The 21,510-nt window shown below is 36.8% G+C and overlaps 1 protein-coding gene and 1 non-coding gene across 2 annotated transcripts; one reads left to right on the top strand and one right to left on the bottom strand.

Moving 5' to 3' along the window:
- The first annotated feature begins 6,161 nt into the window (after positions 1-6,161).
- LOC130415098 (U4 spliceosomal RNA) lies at positions 6,162-6,302 on the top strand. The gene has a single exon (XR_008905867.1). It is a non-coding gene; the product is annotated as a U4 spliceosomal RNA (small nuclear RNA).
- Positions 6,303-7,604: 1,302 nt separating this feature from the next.
- LOC130413772 (beta-1,4 N-acetylgalactosaminyltransferase 2-like) lies at positions 7,605-14,176 on the bottom strand. Its single transcript, XM_056739185.1, has 11 exons — positions 13,929-14,176; positions 13,546-13,605; positions 13,054-13,188; positions 12,845-12,951; positions 12,533-12,570; positions 12,099-12,279; positions 10,585-10,671; positions 10,281-10,462; positions 8,915-9,058; positions 8,610-8,835; positions 7,605-8,091 (listed from the first exon to the last, which is right to left on the bottom strand). The coding sequence occupies exons 1-11, from the start codon at positions 14,039-14,041 to the stop codon at positions 7,910-7,912; spliced, it is 1,455 nt and encodes a 484-aa protein (XP_056595163.1). The 5' UTR covers positions 14,042-14,176; the 3' UTR covers positions 7,605-7,909.
- Between the last annotated feature and the right edge of the window lie 7,334 nt (positions 14,177-21,510).

Below are 21,510 nucleotides of genomic sequence, written 5' to 3'. Positions count from 1 at the left end.
AACGAGCCCGGTGTGTGTGTGTGTGTGTGTGACAGTCTCCTCCCCTTTCAATGCTGAGGGCTTTAAACGACAGAAAACGCAAATAAATGATGGAGAACTAAGTGCTTTGATTGAAATCCTATGCGTTTGATGGGAGATGCTGAGATGTTTCCCTCATACAATCTCTTCAAAATCTCTTTATCTAGTCTTCCGTCCTTTGCATAGGCCAAAGAAAGAAAGCAATGGTAATATAAATATGATTTAAAAATGACATATTGACACCATAAATGTGTTGAATTAGGGATGAGTCGTGAAGTTTTGCTGATTATCACCCACCCCCCATGGGTCCAAGTCGCGCTCACATCAGCATCACTTTAGTACCATCAGAAAAGTTTAGACTCATCCCTCCGTCATATTTCAATTCGTTTTATTTTATTATTTTCTATTTAGAGGTTTATGGAGCGCAGTCAGCACTCGGCAAGTCACACGCAACCTTCCCTTTCCTGACACATCGAACTCCGTCATGTGTTTAATCTGCCAACAGTTCACGTCACCTGCGAAAATCTAACACGCTTCCACATCCGTCTCGCTGCCGTGGGACCCTGCGCAGTTTATTTCTGTCAGGGGCCGTCCAATAAATTCTCTTATATCCGTCGCGCTGCGTGGTGGAGCAAAATATGAAGTGTTCAATCAAACACTACAGTGTCAAACTTGGATCTCTATGTAGGGATCTATTGTATGAGGCTGTAAATTGTAGAGCTGCTCCTCGCGCGGGGCCCCTGGAGAGAGCACGCCGGAGCATGTACGGGATGTCCAGATGTCATCTATAAAGTTTTCTTTTTGGGAACACTGAACACTTTACAGCTGAATACTTACATGATGGAAAAAACAAGTGTAAATAATAAAATGGCATGTAAGTACATCACATATTTGGTGGTTGGGTGTTTATAATAATTTAAAATAATTTCTTTCGATTTTGGGGTGAATAATGATAAGAAAATGTTTCTGGTTGAATGAAACCTGTAGCATCACACGTAGGCACGAGAGAAAGAGAGAGAGAGAGAGAGAGAGAGAGAGAGAGAGGGAGAGGGATAAAGAGAGAGAGAGAGGCAGAGGGATAAAGAGAGAGAGAGAGAGAGAGAGGGAAAGAGAGAGAGAGAGAGAGAGAGAGAGGGAAAGAGAGAGAGAAAAAGAGAGAGAGAGAGGGAAAGAGATAAAGAGAGAGAGGGAAAGAGATAAAGAGAGAGAGAGAGATAAAGAGAGAGAGAGAGAGAGGGAAAGAGAGAGAGAGAGAGAGAAAAAGAGAGAGAGAGAGAGAGGGAAAGAGATAAAGAGAGAGAGGGAAAGAGATAAAGAGAGAGAGAGAGATAAAGAGAGAGAGAGAGAGAGAGAGAGGGAAAGAGAGAGAGAGAGAGAGAGAGAGAGAGAGAGAGAGAGAGAGAGAGAGAAATATATATATATATATATATATATAGAGAGAGAGAGAGAGAGAGAGAGAGAAAGAGAGAGAGATAGGGCCGGGTTCCAGAGCCCCATTGTTTACTAGGTGTCACTTCTGCAGAGTGATTTATGGTTATGCAAATGCACATGTCTGGGAGGAAAGCAGGCACTGCCCCAAAGACTCATGGGATGAATCAAGAGTGGCGTCCCTGAGTCAGACACTCACAGCTGAGGACACACGGAAGTGAGAAAAACGAAAGACAAGGAGACGAGAATAGCGAGATAACGAAAATGAAAAACAGAGAGATGTGGTAATGAGATCCGTGCCGGGAAACGGCCTTCACTTGTATCCGTGCTGAGCTATAAATTATTGGACAGAACAGACACACGTGCGTGACATGAGCTGTGTACGAAACAGGGATTGCATTCAATATATGAACAACAGTTTGTTTCACATAAACCCACATAGCACAGGTACATCTGTAATGTGTCTGCTAAATATCAGGAGATCAGGAAAACATCTGCTGTGTAAGAACATCTGATAAATGTCTTGGAAAAGTGGTTTTACATACATTAAAAGTCAAAGGCCTACATTTCTTCTAGATGTCTGTATGACATTTGACAGGAGACAGAGATGTGTCGTATATGAGCAAACAATAAAAAACGACCTCTTGCAGATGTAAATGCGTCGAATAGACGTCTCCCACTCCCAGATGTATGTGCTGTCAGGGAAGAGACTAAATAACATTGGTAACGTAAGCAAAAGCACCTTTAAAATGATTATTAGCCAATGTGTATTACATCGGACTAAAGATACTTAATACATACATACAAATACACATTTTTACACAAAAATACATTCCCTTATTCCCTCACTTGTTTTAATTGTGGCCTGCTCAGGGAGTGAGAATGTTGAACACACGATTGACTTCTCCCTATCTAACGTCTACTGAAGTTGCGTTGTGTGTTTGTTTGTACACACCTTACATGATGTGATGTTGCTGCCGTTTTGCGCTGAATTCTTCCTCGGGGGTCAATAAAGTCTAGCCCATATGTCTGCACGTGGGCCTTCACGCGGCTCCCGAGCGCCCTCTACCCGTAAACACGCGCAACAACATACTAAACCGCTGGCCTTGGTTGAGTTTAAACAGCCATAAAATGTGAATTCCTCATCCATCTTCTTTCAGACCTTGAGACGTTTAGTCAATTCCTCAGAGCCTAATTCACATCGGGTTTATTTCCCCGCGTGTTTATTCCCCGGTGTAACGGGGAGGATTTTGGCGCGTGTGAATGTTGCGCGACAGATGGAGGCGCCACATGCGGAAAGGTGGCATCGCGTGAAGAGGCATACATGACAGACATCGAGGAGGTTTATTTTAGACATAACGCCGAAGCGTCGCATATGATGCATTGCACACCTTCTCTGGTTAAAGGTCAGCAGACCCATCCAAACCTCAAACTGTCTGTGTATAAAAGTGACAGCAACTTAAAACAAAATGGGTAAACAGTTTTTGAATTATAGGCCTATGAGAGAATGTGTTAATATGATTTTAGTAATCATAACATGATTAGTTATTTTGTTTACATAACGACAGATCATGTAAGTGTGTTGGTCAGATATATGGCATGAGCAGAGAACAAGGTTGCCAGATTTACCATTTTATCGCCAAATTGCCACTCCAGGATACAAGTGAAGGGATATGTTCACCGATGGCCATGTTTCAATGTAACATCATTTTTTATACACTTTGTTTGTGTTGAAATGGGGATACTTTCTTTAATCTTGCTTGATTAATGGCAGGATTTATTAACCAATCTGGCAACCCTGATATAGACGTCTACACCACGTTAAAAATGCATTCCAAACACAACAAATAGCTAACAGCGACAACAACAACAGCATTAATAAAGCCAGTAAATACCAAACAGTGAAAAATTCGGAATTCCGCAATGCATGCTGGGAACTTTCAAATTTTTGTTCATTGTAAAATCCTTTGAGATTACTAAGGTTTTGATATGTTTTGGACAAGCACTTAAGTATCTAAGTTCAGTGTACAGTGTACACAATCAATTGACTCGATCTTACTAAAAAAAAAACTTTCTTGAAGTTAAATTTTTGACTTTGTTAAGAGAACATTTTGCAAGTTGATTTTCACAGTACATCTTTAAAGTCTCTCAACTTTCTTGAATACTGCTTGTTTGTACTTTTTGCATTGAAAAACAAAATAGAAACTGGCACTCACATTCAGAGCAAGTTACAATGCATTCAAGATTCAAATGAGCTTTATGAATGCAAAAGAGCATTCAAGGCATACGTATCATTAGCATCAAACCCACAACCTTTGTGCTCTTAACACAGTGCTTCACCAACTGAGCTACAGAATGACAAATCCCCCACAGCCTGAAGACATTTAAAAAGGCTCATTTGCATTTTGCTGGTGTGACCACCTGTGTGGTTTGAGAACAGCTCCTGTCATACATTCCTATTGTTTTGCTCAGTTTGTGTTGTGTAGTTGTGTTGTTTATTGGTGGTACATTGGTGGAGTGAGAGATGAAGAGACAGAGTCTTCCTCCACTCAACCTGATCCAATTCTCCTTCCTCATTCATCCAAAACCAAAGACTTCATGGGTTTCTGTCAATGCATTTTGATGAAAAATGTAGGTTATTTCTTACCTCTATGCACATCACAGGCACGAGGAGTCTTGTAAAAAAAGTCAGGCCAACTCAACAAGTTTTACCCTCAGGTTTTTATCTGAGAATATAAATCCAGTTATCAAATGAGTCATACTTTTACATCCTCTCAGCAATCACAGAACTTGTTTGCTTGAAGCTATTGGTTATATACCGAAATCGAGAGAAAGACGGAAATCGAGCAAGAGCTCTTGTGTGGGCACAGTGTAAACCCCCGGTGATTTCACGGTACAGCGGGTGCAGCGTGGGTGTGGCCAGGCCGCTCCGGCAGATCCAATGCCATCGCTTTGCCATCTGTTAATCTCTATTTCCAGACCTGAGATCCGGAACCGAGTCAAAAGGGAGGTGGCGCGGCCTTCTGGCTGCTTTTATAGGCTCTTGCACTTCAGCAGGTTTTAACATGTAGACTTTTATATGGGGCTAATGAACACACAAGAACAGCACGGCAGAGAGACAGAGAGAGAGAGAGACTTTGGCATACTACAGAGATAGCATTCAGTATACTTACAGTTTGTTCCATGACTCATGTTGTTTAAGTGATGGGATTGTTCCAAAAAAGCGTCTCTAAATCTTTCACCCAGGTCTGTGGTTTTCTGTATTGTTTTAAAACTTTCATGTTTTATAATTCAGAAAGTGGAAATAGTCTTGTTGTTTTAAACGTGTACTGTATCAAGCAAATAAAGTGAAATAATAGAGAAGTGGCGAGAAAGTAAAAAAAGCTGATATATTACTAAGGGACTCCAATACCGTAATAAATTGTGTATATTAAGGAAGAAAAAATACAAGAAAACAATAAATAAATAAATAACAATAAAATACAACACAATACATTAAAATAATAAAATAAAAGAAATAAATGTAGGTATTATGCTGTATGGTTGCAGTATGACTGACTGTGTGGGTGTATGATGAAGTTTAAGGTCATTCACATACATTCTAAACATCAATGGCTCTGTGTCATTTAGAAGGTCAATCAATCACTCAATACAGATTTTAATCCTCAGAATAAGATTTCCAGCATAGCGAGTGTGCAGCGACAAACATCTTAGAGAAACTGTTCGGCAATAAATCAAAGACAGATATGTCCTACATTTATCAGTCCTAAGAAACCACATGACACATTCTGAAGAATAAGAACAGTAAGTTTATATCTGAAAGATTTATGAGTTTTTAAAACAAAGTCGCAAGTCTGACACTGAAGAAGTGTTGTAGAAATGAAATTTTCGTGACTGGTGAGACTGAATGTTCTGCTGATGCTAAAAACTTCATTCTGTCAGTCAGAGTGCTGACATCACTTCACCATGACAATGTGTCACTGTCTCGCTGTGCTCTGTGTCAGTCGCATCAGCACAATGAAGAATCATCACATCAGACCACAGTGAACCACTTGACACCTGATGTTGAAAAACATCGTGTCAATCCCAAATAAACATAAACATATTATTTGGTTTTCCTCAAAATAAGTGAAATAATAACACGAGAAAAACTGCATAATGACTCTTTAGAACAAATCTAAAGATTTAAATATACAAAAATATAGTTATACGTATGAATGAATGCAAGTTTCTTCATTGCTGTATGGTTTAGCTTTTACTGACATCTTGTGGTGGTTCAAAGCACTGCAGGTTTAAGTGACGTGGTCGATCCTGCTTTTGAATTACAATTTAATTCTCGCATTTTCAGAGTTGTAGTAATATTTCGCTTTTTCTAAACTCTAAAATCAACATGAAGAAGATCTTTAGACTCCCCGATGTTCTCGCTTTTCTGATTCTTCAGAAATCTTCCGTCCACCCGACGTCTCCCAATGTATCATACGTCACTACGCTCCCATGATGCAACGCGAACGTAACTGCATATTATTTGTTAAATATATTTTTTTCACGGGTGTTTGCGCGATTTTATACACAGCGCTGGATTACCAAAGGCATTAACGTACATAATATCATTTATAAAATATTTTTTCTTGAGTGCGTCTTGACGTCACACGTGATACCGTCTTGGGAAAGTGTCGCAGACTCAGTGTGGTAGGGACAGGGCACCTTTATTCTTTAGCTTTGCGCAGTGGCAGTATCGTAGCCTATGAGGTTTATCCGAGGCGCGATTATTGCTAATTGAAAACTTTACCCAATACCCCGCCGAGACGACTTGAAATATAGTCGGCTCTGGCAATTTTTGTCGGTCTCTATGGAGACTCAAGTTCTGTTCAGAGAGAGAATCATCAATATTTCGAGAAATGAAATATTTTAATTAATATTAAACTTCATCATTCTAGAAACATTAAAACTAACGGAGACGAATAACTAATCTGAAACTAACATCTGAAATTAAATAGTAAAAATATCTGATAAGTTTATTTTCGTAGCTATTTGATTCGTAGCAAGACTGCGACCTCTGCTGGTGAAAGTGAGGGATTGAGCTGTGTTTCACAGCAACTCAAAAATGAACGGAATTGATAAATCAGTACATGATATAAATAAGAGTTTATGACAACGATCTGTTCTAATGCATAATTTTAAGTCAGAACAATAAACAAAACGTTTTATATTGCGGGTGTGGACATTTTTCTTAGTTGTAAACTATTGCAAATAAATGAATAAAATAAAGCATCGGACCTCACCGACCACATGATCTTTAGAGAACGAATCAAGGATCGATACAAAACTACATATTATTTTGACACGCATCGCAGCTTTTATTTCACAGCTAACATCACTAATTCCTAATATTTTATTCCTATATTATTCCTAAGGTGCATCGTAATGCTCTATGTAATATAAGACGATATATTATCAGTATTTATTAGAATTTTCAACTTAAATCTATGGCGGTGAAACAGGTGTAACTGTTGTTTACATCTGGTATGTAACGAGTAGTGTCACACTTTTTTTTTTAAAGTTTCCGGGACACATCTGGTAGCGACATTGGCCCTGTCCCAAATGTCGCACTCCGGTCTTGTGGACATCCCCAGAGTCCACACTTGGTGACGTCAGGAAGTGCAGACCTATAGGGCACTAGGTACGAGTCCACAATGGTACATGGGGTGCATTTTGGGATAGACTTGTGGTCATCATGCTGGAAAGAGCTAGCGATGCTTTCCAATCACTCTCGCGGTACATTGTTGTCATTTTAACAACTTTTTGATTAGGGAGTGATGAGGTGGTTGTAGGAGTGCCCAACAACAACAACCATAAAACATAACTGTCATCAAGATTGACAGGCCATAAAAGGCTCTGTTTGAGTGCCTGTTTGACAGAACTTTGCCACGTGGTCATAAATCAATAAAAATTGTATATGATAATACTACTTAAACAGTTTAAACAAGACCTAACAATCAAACAGCCCTGAGTGAAGCTGTTTCAGCCTACATTAGTCCCCAGAAGAATAGAAGGTTTATGTAACTACCACTTAAAACAAGACGTACTAAATAAAATAAATATTTTAAAATAAAAGATCAAATAGGGTGTAATTCTCTCACCCAAACATTTCTGAAGTATTATATGTTAAATTATATAGTATTTTATTATATGCATTAGTTACACAGTATGTTTGCAGCTTTTCGTAGATGTAATTAAGTAACAAAATGTGCTCAAATTAATACATTACATTTATAATAATAAATAAAAACGTATACATTTAAAGGAGAATTTGCCCCCCAAGAGTAACCACATATTTTTTTTTATAACCAATACCAGTATAAGGACTTTCAGAAAACCACCAAATATTCAATTAAGTTCATTTCAGATCACCTAAAAGAGGAACTGAGTGTTGTGAGAGGAACATTTCACCTGTGATGATCCTTCAGTAAATTATGCATTTTAAATGGTTCTTAAAATAATGATGGATTAGTTTTCTGTGCCCATCAGCTTTTGGAGGATGTCTGAAATGTTTGTAGGTGCCTGACGAAGTATGCTTCTGATGACCAATTCTCAGGCCTTGACAGGTGGCGACTAACAATTCTCCAAGTCCGTCAAGGAAAAATTCTGGGGATTAAATAGAGTTTAGAAAAGATATCATTATTTATCCATGATGACAACTTTTAACTAGGACATGTTTTTAGACTAAAAGGTGATGGTGCTTTTGTGATTTGGCTCCTATTTGCTCTGGAATTCTCCCCCTCTAACACTGAGAACTATGGGTTCTGTAAATTCATTTAAAAGACAACTTTTCGGACAAACTTTCAATTGAAACTATGGCTTTTAATCTTTGGGATATTTTAATATTTAATTTGTCCTGATTCTTTATTTTATTGTATGTCTGATTGTTTGAGTTGTTTTATTGTGTTTACTATGTTCATTGTAAAGCACTTTGTGATATATAGGTGTTATATAAATCACTTTTAATTATTTAATTATTATTGCTCACCCTTTTTGAGAACCCGGATACACAGAAAAGAACACAAGTTACTGCTACTTCTATGACCTGCATCTGGTTTGTATGGGGACGAATACACCTGTTCATGGCCTTATCAGCTACCCAGAATCCTTCACAGTCCACCTACCAGTGTGAGCCACCCTTTTGAGGAACGGGTCAAAACCGACCCTTCGCACAGCATCCGTTCGGGCCATGAAATAGTTGACGACCCCATCGACGAAGAAGCATTTGTCCAATCCTGGCACGGGTCCGTATGTTGCTTTGACACGTGTGATGCAGCCGCCTTCATCGCTGTTTCCCTCTTGATAGAGCAATTTAAAGGCAAACCGATTTCCGTCAACCTCACCGCCAACCTAAAGATATTAGCACAGGTCTGTAACTTCTGCAAACGTTTTTAAATAAAACACACTTGTTCATTAAATGGATGCTCACCACATCTAGTTCAGGGACGGCTTCCATGATCTTCACAAAACTCTCTATACGTGTCTGGTTCAGGAACACAAAGTCATCATCCACCCATAAGAAGTATTTAGTGGTGACTTGTGACACTGCCAGATTTCTGCCTGCAAACCAACCCTAAACAAATAATACAACAGGCTAGTATACATTGGCTTTAGTTGTTTGTTTATATATACATATTGTATTTTTTTAATTTATTTATTTTTGTTACTTTCATTATTCTTTTTTTATTATACATGTTTGTTGAATTTTGGTTATCAAGTATCTTGGTAATGCAATTATAATGTTCCATTGCTTTGTTTGTATATCTGTTGTTGATAATAAAATAAATGCATTTGTGTGCTGTGAGGGGCGGACTGGGACAAACATGTTGTGCCACACCAGCCCACATTACCACACCCACACAGCCCAACCCACTGACACACACATTCACTACTTACATTTATGTATTGTGAAATAATAATACTTAAACCATTGTAGATTACTGGCAAACAATGCTTAGTACTTTTCTAAGGCAATCTGTTTTGTTTTCTGCGAGCAAATGTCCAGTTCTATTGCTTTTATTCTAGGTTTTTGATGTGTACAGATTTACTATATTGTAAGTAGCCTACAGCAGTCTCGGTCTGTTTAGTAAACAGTGTTTCTCCTAAATTCCACCTTGGGCCTGTTTAATAATAAATAAGGAAGTTCAACCAACACTGAGTTAAAATGTGAACTCTGAATGAACTCTGAATTTTGATCTGGTGACCATGCTGACGGTTGCTGACTGGGCCAAATGCATCACATTTATTATTATTAATGTTATTGTAACCATTTTGAAATTGTGCAAGGAATTTCGGCCAGTAAAATATTTTTTACTCATATTTTTTTTTAATTGAAAATGGTCCTGGCCCCTCTGTCATTTGCCAGGATTGTCAATCCGGCACTTTGTGGTGGTCTGAAAAAACAGGTGTGTTCAGGCGCATTATTGGCGAGTTGCCTTTTTGAGGCAAACTGAAAGCTCAAAAGTCAATTGGGCAATATTTTTTTGTTATTCAAAGAGGACGTTAGTAAAATGCGCCCATAGAAAGCCCTGTTTAAGGATTACAATGTAAAAGGTTATTATTGTGTAAAAACATATAAAAAGTCGGGTGGTTGGGCTAGACTCTACCGCATCAAGCAGACACAGCCAATGCGCATGGCGTGTCAACCGTTGGTACCGTCATGAAACTATCAAGAGGGGATTAGCGAACGCCCGTCTGCGCTTTAGACCATGTGCTTAGATTGTTTAAATAGGGCCCATAAACTTTAAACACAGCTTCATAACTTTTACAGGTAAATAAACCAAATCCTCATGTACCTGTGCTGGAGGCATGATGTAATGCTCTATATTGTCTCCATCAATCTTCTCTGGCTCATGACTGTCGTCTGCAATAATGATCTTTATGTTTGGGTAGTTAACACGAATACTCTCAATAAGAACTTTCAGTTCTTTATATCTCAAAAATGCTTTCACCAGTACAGTCACCAGAGAGTTTATATCTACAGAGAGAGAGAGAGAGAGAGAGAGAGACAGTTAAGACTATAAAAAGTATTTTTATATAATTTACATTCCTGAGATCTTTAAATATGAAGAATAGCATGATAGCATGTCTTGTGCTTGCCTTTCCCCGGATCATAAAGAACAGGAACTGACAGACGTCTGATCGTGATCGGGAATATGACCTCATGGTTCTCAAAAGAAAAGTAAGCTGTAGACAAGCAGTTAGGTTACATAAGTTCAAAATTTCCTTTGGTTATATAAATTAGACATGTTTGGGTGGAAATAACAATAGCATATTAGCAAGTTGACTATAACTATGGTTGTATTTTATTAATTACTGACTACAATGTACTGCATAATAAAACTGAATTTATAGAGCAACTACTGTAACAGTAATGTACCTCTACAGCACATATCTTTAGGTAAAGGGGAACAATATATAAACATTTTTATACTGTAAATATTTAAAAACTAAGGGGTAACTATTTGATTATAATGTGGTATGCATGCCTGCAGTATGCTATACAACATGATCGGGAGCATAAGAGGATCAGCGACATGATTACGGACCAAGAGGAATGGGCCCGGACATGTTTAAGTTTGTTTTTATGTTCTTATGGCCGGCAGTCGACTGTGAGGTGGCTGCCGGCGTTTTACTTTTGTGTTATTGTTTGTTTATTTAGATTAAAGTTTGTTAAATGTTTGCCGGTTCCCGCGTCCTTCCTTCCCTACTTTGAACTGTATTACATTGGTGCAGAAACCTGGGAGGAGGGAGAGACATGCTGTCTGAGAGCCCTCACTGCTGAGGAGCATCGCGGTGCTGAGGAGGCCGACGTTCTGTGATATTACAGCCAATATTTTTAGTCATTTTTTATTTAAAGAGTTCCAAAAGGAACCCTAGAATTACTGATTAAGAACTGCCCAAAGCTGCGGCATCAGCTTTGGAAGGTCCTGAAGGTGATCTTAGAAGTTTGTCTAGCAATCAACATACTCCTTAGAATATCTTTCTGAAATTTTCAAAAGAAAAGCTCTCAATTCTTTTCAAAATAAAGCATTGCTGCAAAAACGTTCTCATACTTTTCTTTAAAGGCAAATTCACTAAAGAAGTGATTGTGACAGATTTATTTCAGAACCAGCTGGGGGCACAATAATGCGGCTGGGGTGGGCCAGATATTGTTGCGGGCCTGTTGCCGACCCCTAGCAAGTATGAAGTAATGGGAAAATTTTGACTTTAGAATACATTTTTATTTGATTGATTTTAGGATTGTGGTTTACAAATAATTTATTTTAATGAGTTTTAATGTGTAAAATGTGCTAAATGGAGTATTTCTAGAGAGGTTAATTTGAATGTTTATGTGGCATGCAGTTCCCTCATAAATATATATTTTTTATTTTCCTTAGACTTCTCTTGCTCCTTTATTCCCCAAACTTTATATATTGTTCCCCTTTATCGACAGATATTTCTGTAGAGGAACATTATTGCTAAAATTACACCGTAAATTCTGTTTAATTTTGCTGCACAATGCTGGCTGTAATCTAAAGCGTTATATAATTTTATTTCAAAATTTAAATAATGAAACAATATTAAAAGTGACCTGTCTGAAAGAATGTTATGTATGCTAGACGATTTTTTACCGAGATCTTCAGTCTTGATGTGGTAGATGGTGCTGGTGTAGGTCACTCGGCTCAGCAGATCATTGAGTTTTTCAACACTGGTGGATGAGATGGTCAGAATTCCTTCATTCTCTCCGTTCACATCCTCTCCTTCCTGAACATCTATTACTGACAGCACACCTTTCCCCACCCTAAGGGACACCTGCACACGTTTGACATCCGTTTAACCCAAAAAGTTGATAATTTGTTTTATAAAAAAATATATACTTATGCTAATGAAAAGTTGAGAACCCTCCACATTAAATGATTAAAAAGAGAAAACATAAACCAAAATCATGCTTTGTTTTATAATTTTGAAAAGACAGCAAACCCCCACAAAGTATCGGTAGGAAATAAAAGATTTGATAAATTAAATAAAAAGAATACTCCAAAAAATGAGCATTTGCCGAACAAACCTGGTAAATGTCCCTGTTTTGTGTTTGTACAGCTAGACCTAATAATAAATATGTGTTTATGAGTGAAAATTTACAATTATTGCTTATGTAAATATATTATATTTAAAAAAAATATATAAAGTCAAAAATGCATTTTCATGTGTGTTTCTGTGAAGAATGGTGTACAAATAAGAACAAAATTTAGTCAATTTAAATTGAATATGAGCAACTATGAACTTAAATATACAAGTCTTGGAAGATAGCATAACTCATTTAAATTGAGGGAACGAGTAAAGTTTTCTGTGAAATCAAAGTATCAGACACCCATCTCACCAGGAATAAGAGTTTTATTCATGGGCGATACTCTGAATCCTCTGATGGGATACTGAAGGGGGGTGTTAGGAGGGGCAAGTAGAAGAACATCGTTCTGTTTGCCCGTTCTGTGTGCGGCATGTGAAGACAACACGTTGTTAAATACTGGAAGTGTTATTTAATTTATGAATAATGTTATTATTAAAGATTTTATATTTATCTTGTCAAACCTGATCTGGTGTTGTTTGTACTCTTCTATTCTGCGCTTTTGAAGATCCTGTAATTCATTTTCAGGCACAAACTGGTTTAATGAATTATTGTTTCGACAGGCACAAGAGGGATTGTCATTGAAAAATGGCCCTATGCTGAAACAAAAGAAAATCTTGCAATCTAAAACAGTTTACAGAAATATAAACTTTTAAAATCTAAATGACAACACAGCTGACCTTCCGAAACCTTGCATGTCAAAATTTGGAGTTTTTCAGTAAAGGGAAAAAGCACTGTACTTTTTATGTGATTAAATTCTATGTTTCCAAACTTAATTAACACTTTTTAATACTTTTAATTGTTTAAATATTTGCAAGATCCAATGAAACACATAAAGTGTGACTTATTGTAATGATTATACAAAAAATCATGAAATATGCCGATACAAGGTGTCAGAAGGACAGCAGCTAAGACTTAAAAGTGATTTATCGTGTCAGCAAAACACTTTTACTTACGGCTTTTTGGGGAAATCAATGATCCGAGGGCCACTGTCACATTTTATGTTACCTGGGAGGCTTAAGGAAGAAATAATTGTTTTAATTTTGGTCTCAATATACACAAATGTTTAATACTGTAGTATTGTTGGAAACTATTATAAAGAATCATCTTCTATTTGAAATAATATTTTATTTTGTCAACAGTTTAATCAGCATTGTTTCATATTCTGCCATACATTTTTAATCCCTTTATTGTCACTCCACCATATACGCAAGTGCAACAGTTGGTGAAAAACTTGTGTGCATTCCCAACCACCATTTATATTCATTGTCTGCTATTAAGTCTTTAATAACAACTATTGTAACACACGTAATTGCTGTTAAAACTCCCCAAAACGTACCTCCTAATGTATGATGAATCCTTTTTCTCAGGACCATTGCTAATATAAAAAAGCATCAGCAGGCTGGTAGTGATGAGGCAAAAAATTATGAGGATTGTGAAATATCCGTGCATGACGAGAAATTGCAATAAGAAATAAAACAAATCTACTTGTTGAATTTAAGTTCCGAAAATTCTGTGCAATTGTTTTTATCTCAATAAGGAAACAGCTCAATGACCGCTCCTATTGAGGGATGTGTCAACTGGTTTAAATTTTTTGATAAATCGAAGGACAGAATGTTCAGGGAGTGGTACTTTTATTCATCATGATGTAAACTGATACAATCAATACACAATACACAGGGAGACTGCTTGATCTTACTTCTTCATAAATGAATTTTGGGGGGGACATGTCACCCTTGTCACCAGTGGAAAGTACGTCCCTCCATTCAAAGTTTGAAGAAATATGTTTGATATTCTGTGATTATGTCGTATACAGCGGATTGCTGAACCAAGTTCAATTATGAAACCCTGGCGCAGAGCAATATTTCCAAGTGTTGCCACTGGTTTACATTTTTCTGGTAAAAACGAACAGGACAGAATGTTCAGGGAGTGGCACTATAATTCATCATGATGTAAACTGATACAATCAAACTAGGATGTGACTTTGTTTGAGAAGTTTCGGGACATCAATTATGGGTTTCCATTTGTGCCAAACATGTGTTGACTGCTTTATGCTTTGTTCGTTACTTTTGTCCTACTTGTTCAGTTAAATCAGTATATGTTGACGTGTATGTGGTCTGCTGACGTCATCTTAAAATGTCTTTATGTTTTTGATCATTATTCACTAGGTATTGCTCTTCGTTTTAAACACATTTGAGATTCAGAAAAGCACACTGCACATCTAAGTTTTTTTATGTCTGGTAGTGTTTATGAAATCTGGGCACTTTTTTCAGCCCCAAACCTACAGTATGACCAAATCTGGGCATGTACCGTCCTCTTACTATTGTGACCTGGTACCAATTGACCACAGAATATGTGACTCGACCGGGTATGAGAAAGTATTCTTATACTTTAGGCAAACAGGTTTATTTCAGTAAGCGTAGACGTGAGCATAGAAATATATCAATACAAAACTTGTAAGTAGGCACATTCATCTGAATATAAATGTGATGTGACACTTTCTGATGCACACCCAGAGTCCATGGGAGACCTTTTCTGTCTAACGTTACGCTATGGGACACCGAACACAAAAAAAGTAGGAAGATTGTAAGAAGCCCTGGTTATAAGGAAAGGTTTTAAAAACGTTTCTCTTTGTGCCCACCAAACATTCTTATGTGCACAAAAGCCAAATACATTGAGCAGAAGAGCAAAAACAACTTCAGATCTGGTAGTGCAGGATTAGCCTGAATTTGTTCAGGCCACTTCAGGAATTTGTTAGAATTGAAAATGATATTGGTAGTAAAAACTACCACGTGTCCAAGTTCATATGTCAAAATAATACAATATATTCATGAAACACCCTGAAACTATACTAAACAGATTTGCAATCAAGTAACTAAAAAGTGAACAGCTGACGCTCTTTTGGCGTTCTTAAAATAACTTTTGTCATTGATGCTGCCTGGCAAAGAATACTCTATATATGAATATAAAAGTTAGACAGGTGCAAACCATCCTTCAGGTCTGGGCATTCACGCAGAGCATTAAAGGGAGAGAATGCCGACCCGGAGCACTCCCCCTTGTCCGGGGCAAGGGCTCTGGTCTTAGTGTTTTCCCGAGCCAAAAACGCTTCCACCCCCTGGGGAAGGAGATAGTTTAATAGTGAGGAGTCCGGGTGGAGGAGGGATATTGCAAAAACTGTAGAATGAATGTGGTAAGGCGATTAAACTATTCATACAGTTTCCTCTTTGTTTGATAGGACGGGAGACATAATGACTTGGCAGCTGCGTAATTATGTGCCTGTGCTTCTCCCAAACTTTGTTAATCAAACATCATTTGAAAGCATTTTCATCAAACCACATTGTTTAGAGTTCACAAAAAATGCTAAAATGGAAAACCTCAAACCAGTATTTAATAATAGAATAAGTTCAAAGTAATGCATGCGTTAAATTACTGACGAGTTACATTTTTCCTGGGAGTGATAAATTCATTACCAATCTTTACTTTTTTATACTTGAATATTAGTTCATTTATGACCCTTGAAGTCATATTGTGAAGTAGTTTTCAGGAACGGGGAGGGAAGAACCCAATTGCAGGCAGGCAGGTAGACAACAAAACATTTATATTTTATTAATCACATGATATGGAAAACAGAAACTCAAACAAGGGATAACAATACACTTGCCACGTGGGGCAAAAACAAAGTTAGCAAACTAAAACACAGTGTATAATCCAAAGGGTAACAGCAATCAGCAAACATCAGGAGAACAAGGCAACAAGGTACACTAACATTTATTCATTTAGCAGACGCTTTTATTCAAAGCGACTTACAGATGAGGTAAACAATGAAAGAAATTGGAATAATATTTATTTTCATTGCCTGCACGTAAGCCATAACCATTTAAATACATGCAACAGCTGTTAAAACTGTAAACAGGTACCTCTTAAAGTACGATAAAGCCTTTCTTATAGAACCCTTGTCAATATAAAACAGAGCCAGCAGGAAGTCATGATTAAGGCTAAAATAATGAGCAATGAATTTATGTAAAATCGATAAATGACGAGAAATCACCGGCATCAACCAATAAAAAACTTAACGTTTTATACTCATTACAATTAAAATCTAAAACTTCAGTGCAATTTCTCAAACTCGCAATACCGAGAATAGAGCTCCATGAAACAAAGCCGTACTTCAGATCAGGTAAAATGTGTTTGGTTATTGTTTCTTCAGAAATGTTATCAGATGTACAGAATGTTCAGGGAGTGGCAAAAACTAGTAAAATGTGTTTGGTTATTGTTTCTTCAGAAATGTTATCAGATGTACAGAATGTTCAGGGAGTGGCAAAAACTATATTGCAACATGTATACTTGTATCACGCAATCCCCTACATTTATATTTCTACTCAAACTGAACCAAATGGGAACATTAAATGTTCTTGACCTTTATTTCAAGATTAAAGCAGGGATCTCTAAACCTGTTGCTGGTGAGCTATTTCCCCCTGCCCAGCGTGACACCAAAGTTAATGAAACGCTTATCGATCAAAAAATCGACCAATTTTTACCATCACCACACCCTTGACTCTGATGTCACTTGGTGTGTGTTTTTGTTCTATTTGTTTCACTTACATTAAGGTATAATCTAGTACAGGTACAGTTTAGTACAATATTTACAGGATTGTTTACTTCAAGTAAACACGATGAATTAAAGTCTGTGCCACTCCCTGCAAAAACTATTGAAGTATGTTCTCTCATGATACTTATGATAAATCATGTAGATACAAGACAAACAAGTGTAGACAAAACCTTAATACATAAACATTTCTTTACTAAGCTCTGGCAGTTATGGTTTGTCAAAACATTTCATGCTACATTCAGATTCTTTCCCTTACAACTTAAATAAACACTACAGGTCCAAAATTAAGCTGGGCGGGGTTTCCCCAAACCCTTTACATCATTGGTTTCTTTATTGTATATTTCACCATCTTCATTGTAGTCACCCTTTGCCATGAATTTGCAGAAATGTGCTCTTTCAAGTATTACTCAATTTTCTTCATTATTCACTCCAATATATCCAAATTAAAACTAAATAATCTTAGTTGATTGCACAATTATATTTTGCAGACAAAATTAGTTTCAGACATTTTAGCACACACACCTTCAGATCAAAGAAGTTTCACTCAAGTCACCCTTCACTTTTGTTCTTACTTTATCAATGTGAGGAGTTGGGTGTTGTAAGATGAGACATCTGTTCTCCTCAATACTTGATACATTTGAGATGATTCTTGAAGAAATGGTGTTTCATTTTATAATTCGAATCACTTTTCGGCGGAAACCTGTACTTATTATAATCTCCTGTGACATTACATTCACAGGTGGCGACTAACAAACCTCCCAGTCCGTCGAAGAAGAATTCTAAAAGTAGACGAGAAAATGAAAAACAAAGCTGAGAAAAAAATGCATAGGACAGTTTTATTTGTTAATCGTGTGGAATGCATGTTGATATAATATAATGCCTAAAAAGACATATTACACATTTTTACTTGTAAAAGTAAAAATTCATGCTCTATCATTTTGCGTTCAGAGACCGATTTCAGTTGTCGGACTCAAATGAGAGCTTATGTTTTGATGCATATTCATTCAAATCTTCCCGTTTCCATCCAATTTCTTTTTTTATATAATATTCCAAAATTACCTCACAAGATCTTTTAACTACCCAGAATCATTCACAGTCCACCTACCAGTCAAGACACAACCTCTATATGAGGATGCCTGTGATCCTATTAATCTGAGATAGAGGGGGAGTACATTTTTGGCAAGTGTATATTTAAAATTTATATTAATGCTATTGGTCATAAAAAAATTAAAACCAAGGGAAAAAATGCTGAAAATTGAAAGAAATGAAGGAAAGTTGGCAGTACATCTTTGACATACATTGTCGTCGTCCTCTATAAGAGAACATAATAAACTTGAATAAATGTATTTCGATGATTAAATATTTGTATTTTAAATGCCATTCATATAAGTGTCAAAGGAAAAGTGAAGGATCAGCCTACAAGTTACTTGAAAGACAGTGTGAATTAGTAACACGTCAACAGCAAAACGTCGTCCACGTTGTAGATCTGAAGATATCTAGAGTTTGTGACATTAATTTTTTAGGGCAAACACAGTTGTGTACAGATAAAGTATGAGCTATATTGTCATTATTAAAATCAATACGCTTTACAACAGTAACCATATTTTATAATCGTGTAAAACATTAAGCATACAAATTAGTCAGCAAAAAACAGATTACCACTCCTTTACTACGAGAAATCCATGATAAATTGTTCGAGGGGTCTTGACGATGTTGCTTTGACAGTCGAGCGAGCTCAATCGATCTACCATGACGTTGTGTTTATTTATTTAACCCATTTTTAATCCTAAGTATTGCTTAACATCGATTGCTGATCGGCCGGTGCAATGCGCAGCTGACCCTCATTATCACTCGTGTCCCCGGCCCAGCGTCTGTCCCTCACAGCTCTCGTCCCGCCTTGCTTGTCACATTGTTGAACATTCATGCCGGATTTGGAGGGAAAACACTAGATCTGCAACATCTCGGATTCTATAGGCATAGTGTATATGTACAAGAAATACTTTACACAGCAGATATAGTAAAACGGTTTAATGTCTTTTGTTAGAGACAACCATATTTACACATTTACACTAAAAAAATAAATAACAGAAAAAAATCACACCATTCTTTCCATACTTTCATGAGTGTTTGCATGGCTGTGGGATTAACAGTGCAGTGAGAAAAACTGTGGCATTTTAACAAAGACACAAAAGCCTATTGAAGTATGTGACTAGAAAACTAGACAAAAAATCTCTAAAACACCATCAAATAAAACACACATAAGCCACAAAACCATCTAATAAATCAAGTGTTACAACCGTTAAATTCACAAAAATCATTTTAACAAACTATTAGAACTGTGCCACAGATGACTTGTTTTCAATGTACATTAAAGCTTTGTGCTCTTTGACAATGAGATATTTAGGCTATGTCATGTGATTCGTGACATACAATGAATAGAAAAATATGTAATAAATACATAAACATTTCTTTACTAAGCTCTGGCAGTTATGTTCTGTCAAAACATTTCATGCTACATTCAGATTCTTTCCTTTACAACTTAAATAAACACTACAGATCCAAAATTAAGCTGGGCGGGGTTTCCCGAAACCCTTTACATCATTGGTTTATTTATTGTATATTTCACCATCTTCATTGTAGTCACCCTTTGCCTTGAATTTGCAGACAAGATGAACAGTTAAAATATTTTCTTCATTATTCACTCCAATATATCCGAATTAAAAATAATTTGGTAACTAAATAATCTTAGTTGATTGCACAATTATATTTTGCTGACAAAATTAGTTTGAGGCATTTAAGCACACACACCTTCAGATCAAAGAAGTTTCACTCAAGTCACCCTTCACTTTTGTTCTTACTTTATCAATGTGAGGAGTTGGGTGTTGTAAGATGAGACATCTGTTCTCCTCAATACTTGATACACTTGAGATGATTCTTGAAGAAATGGTGTTTCATTTTATTATTTGAATCACTTTTGGGCGGAAACCTGTACTTATTATAATCTCCTGTGACCTTGCGTTCCTGGTGGCCGATTCGGAGACCTTCACAGGTGGCGACTAACAAACCTCCCAGTCCGTCGATGAAGAATTCTAAAAGTAGACGAGAAAATGAAAAACAAAGCTGAGAAAAAAATGCATAGGACAGTTTTATTTGTTAATCGTGTGGAATGCATGTTGATATAATATAATGCCTAAAAAGACATATTACACATTTTTACTTGTAAAAGTAAAAATTCATGCTCTATCATTTTGCGTTCAGAGACCGATTTCAGTTGTCGGACTCAAATGAGAGCTTATGTTTTGATGCATATTCATTCAAATCTTCCCGTTTCCATCCAATTTCTTTTTTTATATAATATTCCAAAATTACCTCACAAGATCTTTTAACTACCCAGAATCATTCACAGTCCACCTACCAGTCAAGACACAACCTCTATATGAGGATGCCTGTGATCCTATTAATCTGAGATAGAGGGGGAGTACATTTTTGGCAAGTGTATATTTAAAATTTATATTAATGCTATTGGTCATAAAAAAATTAAAACCAAGGGAAAAAATGCTGAAAATTGAAAGAAATGAAGGAAAGTTGGCAGTACATCTTTGACATACATTGTCGTCGTCCTCTATAAGAGAACATAATAAACTTGAATAAATGTATTTCGATGATTAAATATTTGTATTTTAAATGCCATTCATATAAGTGTCAAAGGAAAAGTGAAGGATCAGCCTACAAGTTACTTGAAAGACAGTGTGAATTAGTAACACGTCAACAGCAAAACGTCGTCCACGTTGTAGATCTGAAGATATCTAGAGTTTGTGACATTAATTTTTTAGGGCAAACACAGTTGTGTACAGATAAAGTATGAGCTATATTGTCATTATTAAAATCAATACGCTTTACAACAGTAACCATATTTTATAATCGTGTAAAACATTAAGCATACAAATTAGTCAGCAAAAAACAGATTACCACTCCTTTACTACGAGAAATCCATGATAAATTGTTCGAGGGGTCTTGACGATGTTGCTTTGACAGTCGAGCGAGCTCAATCGATCTACCATGACGTTGTGTTTATTTATTTAACCCATTTTTAATCCTAAGTATTGCTTAACATCGATTGCTGATCGGCCGGTGCAATGCGCAGCTGACCCTCATTATCACTCGTGTCCCCGGCCCAGCGTCTGTCCCTCACAGCTCTCGTCCCGCCTTGCTTGTCACATTGTTGAACATTCATGCCGGATTTGGAGGGAAAACACTAGATCTGCAACATCTCGGATTCTATAGGCATAGTGTATATGTACAAGAAATACTT

The sequence above is a fragment of the Triplophysa dalaica genome, chromosome 24 (assembly GCF_015846415.1).
Source record: "Triplophysa dalaica isolate WHDGS20190420 chromosome 24, ASM1584641v1, whole genome shotgun sequence".
NCBI lineage: Eukaryota > Metazoa > Chordata > Actinopteri > Cypriniformes > Nemacheilidae > Triplophysa > Triplophysa dalaica.
Note: the sequence above shows the minus strand (reverse complement) of the source record. Positions and strands in the feature narration are given on the sequence as shown.

Excerpts from the sequence above, each read along its gene's own strand:
- LOC130413772 (XM_056739185.1), bottom strand. The coding sequence starts at position 14,041 with ATGCACGGATATTTCACAATCCTCATAATTTTTTGCCTCATCACTACC. Across the intron at positions 13,189-13,545 it reads ATTGATTTCCCCAAAAAGCC|CATAGGGCCATTTTTCAATG; the intron begins GTAAGTAAAAGT and ends CTTTTGTTTCAG. Across the intron at positions 8,092-8,609 it reads CAAAAGGGTGGCTCACACTG|AATTTTTCCTTGACGGACTT; the intron begins GTAGGTGGACTG and ends TTTAATCCCCAG.